Genomic DNA, 16,098 nt, shown 5'->3' on the forward strand with positions numbered 1-16,098 from the left:
GCAAATTTCACAGTAGTTAGGATTCAGGCCCACTTTGAACGTTGGCGAATTTGTTAAAAAATATATATATATTTTTTTTTACCCAAGACGAAATCTCCTGGTATAACCTGTGTAGTTAGGACATACTGTTTGTCTCCTAACACATGGGGTTCCCTCCCTCTTTCCTCTCAGGTGAAAGGTCTACGGATGCAGCTGGAGCAGGAGTCCAGTAAGAGGCTGCTGGCCCAGAACGAGCTGAAGAGCCGCTCGCAGGAGGCTGACCGGCTGAAGGGCTCGGAGAAGCAGCTGAAGCAGGAGATCAACGCGGCACTAGAGAGCAAACGGTCGCTCGAGTTCCAGCTCGCACAGCTCACCAAGTGAGAAAACCTTCCAAAACTAGTCGCATGTTGTCAAAGCCCACCACAGTTTGACTTACCCCAAATAATTGGGGTATGTCGAGTTTACCACTAGTCACTCGTACAAGGGTCAGAGATCTTTCCATCCCCCTAATGTTTATTATAGTTGGGATGGGGGTTGGGTGATCTGACCCTAGGTCTGTGGGTAACTTCTAGCTTGTATTCTTAACAGGCCCACATTGAGCATCATCTCAATGCATGTTACCTCCCTTCCAAATGTGTGCAATACCTTTCAGCCACACTTATCCGTCTTCATTCGCTCAACTCTTTTCTGAAAGTCTAACATTCTGTAAGAGTCTTTTAGTTTGATGTTTTTCCTTCCTGCAGCTAGCTAATACCGCTTTGGGAGTCAAGACGTTAAATGGCCCTACAATTGGTTGATATTCCAGTAAAAAGGCTCTTATTCCAGTTTAGGGGGTAATTGTGGCAAAGCTGCCCTCTGACAATGTTTACACCACAGGATTAAGGATTAGCCTGCAGTCCAGCTCCTCCCACCAGACCAGACTGACTGGACTGTTAATCCGTCTGCAGAGCGTTCTGTAGGTTTCCGCCTACGGAGCTATGCAAGCAGCAGTGGTGGTGGTGGTATTCCCCAGCTAATTACAGCCCTGGGACATATTGGATAGTACAGTGTCATTAGGTTCATAATATATACACACATTTTGGGGCTGACAAGTTTGATCGCTTCTTGATGATTTTATCTGAATTTCCCTTTCAACACTGATTTGGTTGTTTTGAAACTCCAATATGTTAAATCATGTGGTTTGTGTGTCTGTCTTCCAGGCAGTACAGGGGCAACGAGGGACAGATGAGGGAACTTCAGGATCAGCTTGAGGCCGAACAGTATTTCTCAGTGAGTAGGACCCATCTACCCCACTCTCCGATAACCTGGCTCAGTGGCTAACTTAATTGCCATATCTCCTCTCTCTACCCCTCCCAGACGCTTTATAAAACTCAGGTGAAGGAACTGAAAGAGGATATTGAGGAGAGGAACCGGCAGGTCCAGGAAGTTCAAAAGAAGGTGCAGGAGCTGCACAGCGAAAGGTAACAAATCACAAAATGGAACCCGTTATAAATCAGGCATTTGTCAATGTAGCAAGAATGTGTTTTGCAATCATACGTTGTACTTCAAATATGGCGTGCATTTTTTTCCCCACCACTCTCCTTTCAAATCTCCATGCAGAGTGATTTATTATTCCATTTTAAACTGTGTGTCCATCCTCCCTCCCACCAGGGACTCCCTGTTGGCCCAGCTGGATCTGACCGTGACCAAGGCGGAGTCGGAGCAGCTGGCCAGGGCGCTCCAGGAGGAGCAATACTTTGAGCTGAGCCAGGAGAACAAGAAGACCACGGCCAGACACAAGCAGGAGGGCACCGAGAAGGATGCCACCATCGCACGGGTCAGTTACAGCGTGCCTCAATACACACTGCTCTCCTGCATTGTAAATGAATGTCAGAGAAAATGCACACCTACCCAGGAATGGGGGCACAGAGGAAACAACAGCTTGGTATACTTTCAATATTGGGTTATTTAATGATTGTTTTTGTGTGTCTCAGACAGCTGTAGAACACCTACATTTTAAACCTCTGAATGCATCTCTCCCCAGCTTGAGGATTCCAACAAAACCCTGACCAAAGATGTGGAGAACCTCAGCAAGGAGAAGGCCGAGCTGAACAACAAACTTCGCATTCAGGAGGAAGGTAACGCCAAGACTCAATTGTGATAATTTGGTGTAATTACTATATTCTAGGTCTATGGGTAAGGTCAACATAGGCCATTGTATGTCCCCGATGAGTTAGTTAGATCCCTGTAAGACTGCCTAGTTTCTCAGGCTGTACCCTTCTTTCCTGCAGAGTATGCCTCCCAGAAAGAGGAGATTACAAACGCAATCAAGGCCAACTACGAGAAGGTTCTCAGCACAGAGCGCACGCTCAAGACTCAGGTGAAGACACTTCATCCTTACACCACAATTTACATTACAGAATTCTACATCAATAGTTATCCTTATTTACATCCAAACACCTCAACCAGTTGCCCCAATTTGTTATACCTTAACCTTACCTCAGCTGGTTACCCTATTTGATCCCAACCCTCAACTGTGTCTCCAGGCGGTGAACAAGCTGGCAGAGATCATGAACAGGAAGGATATGAAGCTGGACACCAAGAAGAAGGGCAACACGACCGACCTGAGGAAGAAGGAGAAGGAGAACCGCAAGCTGCAGCTTGAGCTCAAACAGGAGAAGGACAAGTTCAACCACATGGCCATTAAGTACCAGAAGGAGCTCAGTGAGATGCAGGCGGTCAGTAATACATTGTCAGTCAATTGAACAGATTGGGTCAAATTGGTCTAAACATCATCTGATGATGATCATGGGAACATTTAACTAGTAGTATGCTTTAAAATAGTACAAAAAAAGCACCCTTTTAGGTAAGAGTGAGGTAATAAGACAGTTAGGAAGATTTAGTCAAATACATTCCTAATTTAGAACAGAGCTGAAAGTCCATAGTGAAAGGCAGTGCTACATTCCTCCTCGACGGTGCTTCTGATCTTCCCTAAAGTGACTGCATATTCACTGTTTGCCTCTCCTCTTCTACAACAGCAACTGTCCGAGGAGTGCACGTACCGCAACGAGCTGCAGATGCAGCTGGACAGCAAGGAGAGTGACATCGAGCAGCTGAGGGAAAGGCTCAACGACCTGCAGCTGCGCATGGACAACTCCAGCGTCACCAGCCTGCAGATGGATGAGACGGACAGCAACATCGCCGGTAAGTTCACCGCGCGGGTCAACTGACCCGAGGGCAGCTGTGTCAAAGGACGGGCTAGGCCAAACATGCTCAAACCCTGTTCGTGATGAGCCACAGCACACATGATTCAGCGAAGGGGGGATGATGCTAAGCTGGGACAAAAATCTACAGTACTACAGCTCTCAATGAGCAGGATTTTGGATCACTGAACTAGATGTTTGGTTCATCAGGCTAGCTTTAATGATTCAACACGAACCCTGGCATGATTTAAAGCTTATCAATCCTAGCCATTCCAAGTTATTAAACCATTCCATGACTGGTTGAGCTATGACTGTATTGTTCTGAAGCAGTGAAGTACCTAGAGTGCATTCGGAAAGTATTCAGACCTCCCGTTGTATCACATATACAGTTGAAGTCGGAAGTTTACATACACTTAGGTTTGAGTCTTTAAAAATAGTTTTTCAACCACTCCACAAATGTCTTGTTAACAAACTATAGTTTTGGCAATTCGGTTAAGACATCTACATTGTGCATAAATTTTCCAACAATTGTTTACAGGCAGATTATTTCCCTTATAATTCACAATTCCAGTGGATCAGAAGTTTACATACACTAAGTTGACTGTGCCTTTAAACAGCTTGGAAAATTTCAGAAAATGATGTCATGGCTTTAGAAGCTTCTGATAGGCTAATTGACATAATTTGAGGTGTACCTGTGGATGTATTTCAAGGCCGACCTTCAAACTCAGTGCCTCTTTGCTTGACATCATAGGGAAAAAACACAGAAAACAAATTGTAGACCTCCACAAGTCTGGTTCAGACTTGGGAGCAATTTCCAAAGGCCTGAAGGTACCACGTTCATCTGAACAAACAATAGTATGCAAGTATAAACACCAGAGTTGAATGTACTTTGGTGCAAAAGGTGCAAATCAATCCCAGAACAACAGCAAAAGGACCTTGTGAAGATGGTACAAAGGTATCTCTATCCACATAACCTGAAAGGCCGCTCAGTAAGGAAGAAGCCACTGCTCCAAAGTCGCAGTAAAAAAAGCCAGACTACGGTTTCCAACTGCATATGGGGACAAAGATCGTACATTTTGGAGAAATGTCCTCTGGTCTGATGAAACAAAAATAGAACTGTTTGGCCATAATGACCATTATGTTTGGAGGAAAAGGGGGAGGCTTGCAAGCCGAAGAACACCATCCCAACTGTGAAGCACTGCTGTGGCAGCATCATGTTGTGGGCGTGCTTTGCTGCAGGAGGGACTGGTGCACTTCATAAAATAGATGGCATCATGAGCAAGAGAAAATATGTGGATATATTGAAGCAACATCTCAAGACATCAGTCAGGAAGTTTAAGCTTGGTCGCAAATGGGTCTTCCAAATGGGTCTTCCAAATGGACAATGACCCCAAGCATACTTCCAAAGTTGTGGCAAAATGGCTTAAGGATAACAAAGTCAAGGTATTGGAGTGGCCATCACAAAGCCCTGACCTCAATCCTATAGAACATTTGTGGGTAGAACTGAAAAAAGCGTGTGGAGCAAGGAGGCCTACAAACCTGACTCAGTTACACCAGCTCTGTCAGGAGGAATGGGCCAAAATTCACTCAATTTATTGTGGGAAGCTTGTGGAAGGCTACCCGAAACGTTTGACCCAAGTTAAACAATTGAAAGGCAATGCTACCACTGGGAATGTGATGAAGGAAATAAAAGCTGAAATAAATAATTCCCTCTAATTTTTTGACATGTCACATTCTTAAAATAGTGGTGATCCTAACTGACCTAAGACGGGAATTTTTACTAGGATTAAATGTATTTGGCTAAGGTGTATGTAAACTTCCGACTTCAACTGTACATAAGTATTCAGACCCTCTACTCAGTACTTTGTTGAAGCACCTTTGGCAGTGATTACTGCCTCGAGTGTTCTTGGATATGACGCTACAAGCTTGACAAGCCTGTATTTGGGAAGTTTCTTCCATTCTTCTCTGCAGATGCTCTCAAGCTCTGTCATGTTGGATGGGGAGCGTCGCTGCACAGCTATTTTCAGGTCTGTCGTGAGATGTTTGACCGTGGTTTAAGTCCGAGATCTGGTTTGGCCATTCAAGGACATTCAGAGACTTGTCCCGAAGCCACTCCTGCATTGCCTTGGCTGTGTGCTTAGGGTTGTTGTCCTGTTGGAAAGTGAACCTCCACCCCAGTCTGAGGTCCTGAGCACTCTGGAGCAGGTTTTCATCAAGGATCTGTCTGTACTTTGCTCTGTTCATCTTTCCCTCGATCTTGACTAGTCTCCCAGTCTTTGCCCCTGAAAAACATCCCCAAAGAGTTCAATCTTGGTTTCATCAGACAAGATGATCTTGTTTCTCATGGTCGGAGAGTCCTTTAGGTCCTTTTGGCAAACTCCCAAGTGGGTTGTCATGTGCCTTTTACTGGTCACTACCATAAAGGCCTAATTGGTGGAGTGCTGCAGAGATGGTTGACCTTCTGCAAGGTTCTCCCATCTCCACAGAGGAACTCTGCAGCTCTGTCAGAGTGACCATTGGGTTCTTGGTCACCTCCCTGACCAAGGCCCTTCTCTCTCGATTGCTCGGTTTGGCCGAGCGGCCAGCTCTTGGTGGTTACAAACTTCTTCCATTTAAGAATGATGGAGGCCACTTTGTTCTTGGGTACCTTCAGTACTGCAGACATTTTTTGGTACCCTTCCCCAGATCTGTGCCTCGACACAATACTGTCTCGGAGCTCTACGGTCAATTCCTTCGACATTATGGCTTGTTTCTTTTTCTCTGACATGCACTGTCAACCGTGAGACCTTATATTGACAGCTGTGTGCCTTTCCAATTCATGTCCAATCAATTGAATATTCCACAGGTGGACAATCAAGTTGTAGAAACATCTCAAGGGTGAATGGAAACGGGATGCACCTGACCTTAATTTTGAGTCTCTTAGCAAAGTGTCTGAATAGTTATGTAATTAAGGTATTTCTGTTTTTAATTTTTAAATGTGCAAAAAAAATCTTAACCTATTTTCGCTTTGTCGTTTTGGGGGTATTGTGTGTAGTTTGAGAAAAATATTTAATCCAATTTCGAATAAGGCTGTAATGTAACCAAGTGGTAAAAGTTTAGGGGTCTGAGTACTTTCCGAATGCACCGTATAGGAGATTGCTGATTTTCATATTTCCTAACCCACCTGGTTCAAGTGTCAACTTGAATAGTCCATTTTAAAATGACTGTTTTTCTTTGGAGACCTACCAACAATGTTTTGCTGTACATTGAATGCCTGATGTGCCTGTGGTTAAAGTCCTCTCTCATCTCTTATTCCCCCATCTCCAGTTGGTTCTCCTTGCTCTCCCCCCTATCTTTGTATCTTCTGTTCTTTTCCTTCTGTGAGTAACTCGGAGTTGTGGACCCCAATTGTGCCTGGCCTAGGCTGCACTACTGTATGTCTTTCGCATCCCTTGTGTTTTTGTTTTTTGGGGCGAGAAAGGTATCCATCCTTCTTGTATGCTCTCGCCAACACTTTTGAAAGGCCATTCCGAGTGACAGCAGTTATAGCCCCCTTTTAGGGTATTTTAAGCAAGTTGGCTTTTGTTGAACCAAGTTGTGCCATGCTGGGGGGCATTTTCATGTACTAACCGGGAATCATAATTCACATAAGCCATTTGTAGGGTGCAAATGAACCATTTACAGTATAGAACTTCATTTAACATTTATTTCAGTACAAATTCTAACTGTACCCTATAAATGAGTATTCTGTAGGTAATCAGTTTCAATGTTGTCAGCTGTACATTTATTTTGCGGCAGGGCAAGCGATCATAAAATCTGAGTGACTCCTAAAGTGACTACATGAGAGGTTAGCTACTGTAACACTAGACTACAACAGCACTGTGTGGTTTAACCTATCACTCTGAGCACCTTTCAAAACGTGTCTGGAAACCACGATCCACACCCTTCCTTTTGAGCCTCTGTCCATTGTGCTTTTTTAAGTTTTGTTTTGGCATGTTCACCTCAGAACAGAAGCGGCTCCTTTTCAGAGTCAAGGAACTCTAGTTGAGCTTTTGATCAATTCACTGTTCTTTTGTAGCTTGTTTTGCGTTGCGCCAAAGCATGCTCTTTGTGTCGAGTCGGTAAAACTTTTAACACAATGGAAGGATATTCCCAACCATATTCAGTTCCCTGCTATGTGATGGTAGACTGAGGCATCAGAAGCTCCATGTTGGATGGACAGATCCATTGAATTAGAATTTGATAAGTGATTCATAATTCTCTGGCTGGAACGGCCATGCTTGGTCAGCCGTTGACTGAGTAGAAAATAGCTGTTCGCCACACATCTATCTAGACCACCATGGAGTTTAAGCTAGTCCATGATATCTAACTGTCTGGGAAAAAATAACGTGGATGTGACTTGCTTTTAGTGAAGACATTTATACTGTCCTATATATCCCTTTGAATTAATGCTCCTTTATGCATGAGATCTAAAACTACTGAGCTTGAAGTAACCGTATGGGATATTCTAACTCTGTCGGTCACATGCTAGTGTATAACTACAGTTATTTTGAAGTGTAACCCGGGCAGAGAAATTGAACTTGAAATGACTTATTATGGCCCGGCCTTGTCACATGACTTTTTTTTGTTTTGTTCTTCCCCTCCAGCTGAGTTTGAATTGAATCACTGCATGGTGTTTTGGGGACAGTGTTACCCACAGGCTTGGTTTTCATTTGTGTCTATCTTGTGTCTGTGTAGAATCCAGACTGGAAGGGTGGCTGTCCATTCCTAATAAACCTAATATCAAACGATATGGCTGGAAGAAGCAGGTATGTCACCTGGACGCTTTTGAATCGAATTTCCTGACTTTACTGATTCAGATTCAATGGCACAGTACTGGTCGTATTGATGGTGCTGCCTAGGTGCCTACTCCTTAAGGCCAACATGATTCTTCCTAACATTATTTCTCCTCAGTATGTGGTGGTGAGCAGCAAGAAGATTCTGTTCTACAACGATGAACAGGACAAAGAACAGTCCAACCCCTCCATGGTACTAGATATCGAGTAAGTACCCTTGTTCTGTGGATTTCGTTTAAAAAAATACAAAATAAAAAAACTTTCTTTACACTCGCCATCTGTTTTAACACTGACAGAATATCCACCATCTTAGATGAGTTTGTTTTATGTGAAGATTATTACTTTGGTTGTAAGAGCTCGTGTAACAGTGTCTGAGGCAGTGTATTCTGATCCCCCAATAATCACACATGGCTTGTTGTTCTGTGCAGCAAACTGTTCCACGTGCGTCCAGTCACCCAGGGTGATGTGTACCGTGCAGAGACCGAGGAGATCCCCAGGATATTCCAGGTAGGAAGGAAACTTCTGACCTGACCAATCAACCTTCTTGACCCATTGCCTTACGTCAGAAAGCACGGAGGCCGTCTGCACTACTGGTTCGTGGCAACGTGTTCGCGTTAGAATGCCCCCATTGGTCGCAGGACGATGCCTTCTGACCTAAACCAATCAAGTTAACCAGCTCAGTATTTTTTTTTAGGTCTACAATCACCTTACTTGCCCATTCTCAAACAAGTTCTCACAGTCTGTCAGAATTAGACGTTCAGCCATGTTTTGAAGTGTTTGGGTAATTCTCTGTATCATTCCAAGGTTACGTTTAGGCATGAATTCAGAATGGTTAAGGTTTGGGATAGGCTTAAAACACAAATATGAAGAAAAAACGTCCTATCGCTGGATTCGAACATGCAACCTTTGGAACCATAGGCAGATGCTTCCACCATCCCTGTCCACAACATCCGAGCAAAACCAAAACCGATTTAAAGGTATCACTCACCGTTAACCCCTAGTGGGCAGATGTCGAATACTGGGTGACCTGCCTGCTCAAACAGATGATTACAATCCCATTGTAGATTTTGACACCTGTCTTGAGTGCACTTCAGTCTACATTGACAATTAGTTAAGCAGACTCCTTTTTTTACCCCAGAGAGACTTTCAATTAGATTTTCTGATTCAGTAGTATACAACCCTGAAAGCCCCGCTTCAAACTATCCCTTTTATAAAAACGCAGAAATGTTTGGGAGAGACTCTTACTCTCTCGTCTCCCGCCTTTAGATCCTGTATGCCAATGAGGGGGAGTGCAGGAAGGAGGCGGACATGGAGACGGTCTCGCAGGGCGACAAGACCAACTGCCTGCCCCACAAAGGTCATGAGTTCATCCCCACGCTTTACCACTTCCCCACGAACTGCGAGGCCTGCGCCAAGCCCCTGTGGAACGTCTTCAAGCCCCCACCTGCCCTGGAGTGCCGCCGCTGCCACGTCAAGTGCCACCAGGACCACCTCGACAAGAAGGAGGACGTCATTGCCCCCTGCAAAGGTACTGTCGCAGAGTTTAGGTTAGACTGACGAAACCTAAATCAGTGGTGAAAGTGGGGGAAAATATACTTAGAAAATTACAAGACCAACTGCTTGATCCTGGTTTTCAGCACCAAAATAAAGGCGAGAAAGAAAAACAGGTTAAATTGAATATACACTGCTCAAAAAAATAAAGGGAACACTAAAATAACACATCCTAGTTCTGAATGAATTAAATATTCTTATTAAATACTTTTTTATTTACATAGTTGAATGTGCTGACAACAAAATCACACATTATCAATGGAAATAAAATGTATCGACCCATGGAGGTCTAGATTTGGAGTCACAATCAAAAATAAAGTGGAAAACCACACTACAGGCTGATCCAACTTTGATGTAATGTCCTTAAAACATGTCAAAATGAGGCTCAGTAGTGTGTGTGGCCTCCACGTGCCTGTATGACCTCCCTACAATGCCTGGGCATGCTCCTGATGAGGTGGCGGATGGTTTCCTGAGGGATCTCCTCCCAGACCTGGACTAAAGCATCCGCCAACTCCTGGACAGTCTGTGGTGCAACGTGGCGTTGATGGATGGAGCGAGACAGGTGTGCCAGATGTGCTCAATTGGATTCAGGTCTGGTGAACGGGCGGGCCAGTCCATCGCATCAATGCCTTCTTCTTGCAGGAACTGCTGACACACTCCAGCCACATGAGGTCTAGCATTGTCTTGCATTAGGAGGAACCCAGGGCCAACCACACCAGCATATGGTCTCACAAGGGGTCTGAGGATCGAGATGACTCGGTACCTAATGGCAGTCAGGCTACCTCTGGCGAGCACATGGAGAGCTGTGCGGCCCCCCAAAGAAATGCCACCCCACACCATGACTGACCCACCGCCAAACCTGTCATGCTGGAGGATGTTGCAGGCAGCAGAACGTTCTCCATGGCGTCTCCAGACTGTCATGTCTGTCACATGTGCTCAGTGTGAACCTGCTTTCATCTGTGAAGAGCACAGGGCGCCCGTGGTGAATTTGCCAATCTTGGTGTTCTCTGGCAAATGCCAAACGTCCTGCACGGTGTTGGGCTGTAAGCACAACCCCCACCTGTGGACGTCGGGCCCTCATACCACCCTCATGGAGTCTGTTTTTGACCGTTTGAGCAGACACATGCACATTTGTGGTCTGCTGGAGGTCATTTTGCAGGGCTCTGGCAGTGCTCCTCCTTGCACAAAGGCGGAGGTTGCGGTCCTGCTGCTGGGTTGTTGCCCTCCTACGGCCTCCTCCACGTCTCCTGATGTACTGGCCTGTCTCCTGGTAGCACCTCCATGCTCTGGACACTACGCTGACAGACACAGCAAACCTTCTTGCCACATCTCGCATTGATGTGCCATCCTGGATGAGCTGCACTACCTGAGCCACTTGTGTGGGTTGTAGACTCCGTCTCATGCTACCACTAGAGTGAAAGCACCGCCAGCATTCAAAAGTGACCAAAACATCAGCCAGGAAGCATAGGAACTGAGAAGTGGTCTGTGGTCCCCACCTGCAGAACCACTCCTTTATTGGGGGTGTCTTGCTAAATGCCTATAATTTCCACCTGTTGTCTATTCCATTTGCACAACAGCATGTGAAATGTATTGTCAATCAGTGTTGCTTCCTAAGTGGACAGTTTGATTTCACAGAAGTGTGATTGACTTGGAGTTACATTGTGTTGTTTAAGTGTTCCCTTTATTTTTTTGAGCAGTGTAATATAACTTGATTTGGCTTTCGTTAAGGGGTAAGTGGGGACTTCCTGAGTTTGTGTTCTCAGTGTTCTGCCTGCTTTTGTCTCCTCTAACAGTGAACTACGATGTGACCTCTGCCCGGGACATGCTCCTGCTAGCTCTGACCCAAGACGAGCAGAAGAAATGGATCGGTCACCTGGGCAAGAAGATCCCCAAAACACCGCCCTCCTCCTTCCTGAGGGCGTCGCCTCGCACCATGTCCACCCGCCCCGCACCCAACCAGTCCTTCCGCAAGAACCCCAAAAGCATCACAGGCAAGCCAAGGTAACCTTACATACACTCTCTGGGCCTGAAATGGCATCCTTTTCCTTCTATAAAGTAGTACACTACAGTTGTCCAGAGCATCTTATTCTCCATATAGTGCACTACTTTTGGTCAAAAGTAGTGCACTATATAGGTAATGGGGTGTAATTTTGGACACAACCTCTGATGGTCCCACAGGGCAGCCCTTTCCAACCGCCTTGTACTGCCTTAGCAGTCACACTCGTTCTCCATAGCTTGAGGCTTGTTTTGGCCTATACAGAACATTGAGGCTAAGAGACGATAAGGGAGGTTGTGCTCCGGTCCAGAAGTCCTCTGTTCATCCCTCCTGCTGCTGGTGGACTGTCTGTGACTGTTGTCGTCCAGTCAGCCACGTGACTTGCTATTTTGTTTTCTCCTGCCCTGTGTAACAACCAGGTCGCAGTCTCATTCTGCTACCACAGCCTCCAAGCAGCAGACGCAACATCCAGCACTTGTTGACATTGACAACAACAACTCCTCCTCACCAAATTTACAGAAGAAGTCTTAACTCTTTACACTATTGTCTCCTTACTGTTTTGGCTTGATTATTTATTATTAACAGACTGTGTTGATGGTGTGTCTAACTGCAGTGGTACTGTCCTTTTGTGGTTCTTTCCCGTTTGAATTGGAACTCTTTCAATCTAATTTGACACTAAAGTGTTTGTTTTTTTCCATTGACTAACTCATAGGCCTCTATGCAACCTTTCCTGAAGCGTTTCCCTCGACCAAGTATGATGCCAGAGACCATGGAATGCATAATGGAGATGTAGTTGCTATGTCAAACCTGTTTTTCTATGTAATGTATTAACATCTACCGGGGGGTACTAACCAAGTGTCAAATGTCTTTCACTGGACACCTGTTTTCTCTTTCTTCCAGCTAACCATCTGAACCATTGGATTCTATTGGGACTTTGTGTTTTTTTTCTTTCCCACCTCACAAAAACAGGATGGTCCCTATTTGATATCAAAGTCAATTAAAGCAATCTGACCAGCGCTGGAAATTTGGGATAGTTAGCTGACATAAGGCATCAGGGACATTGAAAAGGCCTGCTATTCCCCCCTCACCCCCTCTTCCCCTACCCTCACCCTGGAACCTCAACTAAGACTCCCTCATCCAGCCACCACATACTTGCAACTCTTTGTTTCTTCCAGAAGATGGCGTGGCTCGTCGTTCCAAAACGTGGGACTTGGGACCTGAATGGGAGATGGAAAGACAGAGCGAGGGGCTCGTGACATGCTGTGGGTAGTACATCTTCCATGTCAGGAATAGGAAGGGTTTATGGTTGAATAAATGACTGAAGGTTTTGCTGGGACTCTTGCATGTAAACATGGTCAACGTTGAGGTACTGTGGTACAGGGATTGGCTTAACTCTGTGGAGAATGGGTACATCTCGGGGGAAAGTAAATGTGTGTGTCCCCCCCGCCCCCGTCTGAGAAAACAGATACTCTGTTTCCATCTAAATTGACTTCAATGCCTTTGACTGATGGACTCTGGTGGCCTTTGCTTCGATCCCTCATTACTTGGCACTCCGGCTATATCGGGTCAGTTGAGACAGAGTATGTATTGGGAACTGAGTATTAGATGTTTTTCAGTATTGAGTGAGGAACGTGCAGGATCATTTAAATCTATGCATTATTTTTTTATGAATTATTGTAATTGCTCCAAGCCATAAGCAAATTCCATTGTAATGGCGGATAGGAGACCTAAAAAGTATTTTCTTTTTCTTTGTGTATTCATTGGGTACATTGTTTTCTGTAATATTGTATTTTTTTGTATGTATTGCCTTACATTGACTCATAGATAAATGGCTCAAAAGGAAAACATTAACTTAAACAAATGTAAAACTGCACTGTTTGAATTGTAAATTATTTGTAGAAGACTTAACCAGGTGTAGCATTTGGCCCACCTAGTGCCTTAATGTTTGGATAATGAATTTACTGCCATATCTGTTTTGTGTTTATCTCCATAAACAAGACAAATCCAAACTTCCATTTTTTTTTTTTTTTTTTTAAATCTACTTCATTGTTGTTTTATCAGAACGTTTCCTGTCTGGTTGGAGTATATTTTGAATGCCTCTTTATAGACTCATTGCAATAGTGTAATGTGTCAACACAGAGTATCCAGAGTCCAGTATCTATTTCACAACAGTTTCTGGATGATGTACCTTGACGAAGGCTTGTTAAAAATGCAGTTATAATTATATTCATATGGTAACGTCCCATTCACGCAAATCCAGCTGTGTACATCATTTGAAGATACAAAAAAAAATGATCATGAATAAACCGCTAATTCAAAATGTTTTTTTTTTTGTTTAAGTAAAAAGAGTGTGAGGGGGAAGCACTGGAACTATGACCTACTTACTCTATTTTGTCTTGGATGAATCGCATGTTTAATTGCATTGGAGGCCGCACTGATGGATATGTGTCAATAAACATATCTTTATCTGTAATCTACAGACTTCTCTTTTGTTATGTATTTAGGCAATGAGAGTGATTTTGATATACAGTGGGGTAAAAAAGTATTTAGTCAGCCACCAATTGTGCAAGTTCTCCCACTTAAAAAGATGAGGCCTGTAATTTTCATCATAGGTACACTTCAACTATGACAGACAAAATGAGAAAAAAAATCCAGAAAATCACATTATTGGATTTTTTTAATGCATTTAATTTGCAAATGATGGTGGAAAATAAGTATTTGGTCACCTACAAACAAGCAAGATTCCTGGCTCTCAGACCTGTAACTTCTTCTTTAAGAGGCTCCTCTGTCCTCCACTCGTTACCTGTATTAATGGCACCGGTTTGAACTTGTTATCAGTATAAGACACCTGTCCACAACCTCAAACAGTCACACTCCAAACAAAATTACAGGCCTCATCTTTTTAAGTGGGAGAACTTGCACAATTGGTGGCTGACTAAATACTTTTTTGCCCCACTGTAGTCATTTGTTCTGAGCAACTGCATATTGACTTGTGGCTAATGAAGTGATTTACCAATCACAGGGCTGTGATTGTAGCTAGTAATTCAACAATCACAGTACTGGGAACAGAGAAGAGGTGTGTGACGGATGAGCATCACTGTTGATTGGCAGGAAGGACAAAGCACAAGGTAAAGAAGGTTTTGAACTACTGACGTGCTGCTTTTACATTTTGGTCATTTAGCAGATGCTCTTATCCAGAGCGACTTAGTGCTTTCACCTTAAGATGGCTAGGTGAGACAACCAAATATCAGTCTTAGTAAGTACATTTTCCTCAATAAAGAAGTTAACAGCAAAGTCGATGCTAGTTGGAAAAGACAAGTGAAAGGTGTTTTTTTTGTGTGTGGGGGGGGTATAAGGCCGGTGTCTAGTTTTAAGAGTCTTTGAAGAGGTAGGGTTTTCGGAAGATGGGCAGGAACTCTACTGTCCTAACATCAGGGCAAAGCTGGTTCCTGGGAGCTGACCTCCCGTAGGGGTGGGATGGCCAAGAGACCAGAGGTGGCAGAATGGAGTTCTCTGGTTGGGATATAGGGTTTGAGCATAGTTGTCTAACTTTTTGCCTTTGTGCTGTTGTCTGTGCCCAATAATGTTTGTACCATGTTTTGTGCATCTACCGTGTTGTGATGTCCTATATATATATTTTTTTAAATCCCAGCTCCCTTCCCCGCAGGAGGCCTTTTGGTAGGCTGTCATTGTAAATAAGAATTTAACTGACTTGCCTAGGAAAATAAATGATACCCTGAAGGTAGGGAGGGGTTGTTCCCCTTGCTGCTCCTTAGGCAAGCGCCATGGTATTTTAGTGGATGCATGGTCTTGTCGACTGGATGCCAGTGGAGTGTATGGAGAAGTGGAGTGACATGGAAGAACTTGTGGTGGTTGAACACCAAACTGGCTGTGGCATTCAGGATAAGTTAGGGGTTTGATGGCACAATCGGGGAGCCCAGCCAACAGAGTTGCAGTAGTCCAGATGGGATTTAACATGTGCCTGGATTAGGACATACGCCCTTCCTGTGTGTGGAAAGGGGGTACTCTAACCTGCAGGAGCAAGTGACCGGGGTCATGTCCAGGGTCATGTCAAAGTTCTTTGGGAGGGGAATACCAACTGTGATGGAGAGGCCTTTGAGCGGACAGGCCTTACCCGGAGGAAGAGCAGCTCCATCTTGGTGAGCTTGAGGTGGTGGACCAACATCCAGAGATGTGTGTCGTCACCTGTTTGTCAGAAGGTGGGAATGAGAAAAGTAGTTGTCATCTGCATCGCAATGACAGGAGAGACCATGAGAGGATATAATGGAGCTGAGTGACTTGGCATATAGAGAAAAGAGGTGAGGGGGGCGGCGAGTTTCCCAGGTTTGGAATTTAACAAATGGGTAGATTTAGGCTAGAGATTTGGTCAGTTTTCTAGCGATCATGATTCATCAGGAGAGTCAACCTTGGAGACGGAAACTGGTTAAATTATTTTGTGCGCGTTTTTTTTTTAAATAATTTTTTTTACAATTAAATCGGCTGTGTCTGATGTGGGTATTTGATGAGATTACAAAAATACTATTTGAACCAGGCTGGATAGCTGCAGGCAGAGCGC

The 16,098-nt window shown here is 44.4% G+C and overlaps 1 protein-coding gene across 6 annotated transcripts in view; it reads left to right on the forward strand.

Moving 5' to 3' along the window:
* LOC115102936 (rho-associated protein kinase 1-like) overlaps positions 1-13,995 on the forward strand; it is a 70,667-nt gene extending 56,672 nt beyond the window's left edge. For 2 of the 6 annotated variants that reach the window (XM_029623394.2, XM_029623395.2), the window contains exons 20-33: positions 172-356; positions 1,179-1,248; positions 1,336-1,439; positions 1,630-1,795; positions 2,003-2,096; positions 2,250-2,338; positions 2,505-2,696; positions 2,997-3,162; positions 7,878-7,948; positions 8,094-8,182; positions 8,404-8,482; positions 9,242-9,503; positions 11,320-11,527; positions 11,942-13,995. In XM_029623394.2, the coding sequence (XP_029479254.1) occupies positions 172-356; positions 1,179-1,248; positions 1,336-1,439; positions 1,630-1,795; positions 2,003-2,096; positions 2,250-2,338; positions 2,505-2,696; positions 2,997-3,162; positions 7,878-7,948; positions 8,094-8,182; positions 8,404-8,482; positions 9,242-9,503; positions 11,320-11,527; positions 11,942-12,053 (1,887 nt within the window). In that variant the 3' untranslated portion in view covers positions 12,054-13,995. Of the gene's footprint in view, positions 1-171; positions 357-1,178; positions 1,249-1,335; positions 1,440-1,629; positions 1,796-2,002; positions 2,097-2,249; positions 2,339-2,504; positions 2,697-2,996; positions 3,163-6,467; positions 6,521-7,877; positions 7,949-8,093; positions 8,183-8,403; positions 8,483-9,241; positions 9,504-11,319; positions 11,528-11,941 lie in introns of those variants that run through there. The other 4 variants (XM_029623398.2, XM_029623396.2, XM_029623397.2 and 1 more) reach the window with 4 other exon arrangements.
* Positions 13,996-16,098: the final 2,103 nt, after the last annotated feature.

The sequence above is a fragment of the Oncorhynchus nerka genome, linkage group LG20 (assembly GCF_034236695.1).
Source record: "Oncorhynchus nerka isolate Pitt River linkage group LG20, Oner_Uvic_2.0, whole genome shotgun sequence".
NCBI lineage: Eukaryota > Metazoa > Chordata > Actinopteri > Salmoniformes > Salmonidae > Oncorhynchus > Oncorhynchus nerka.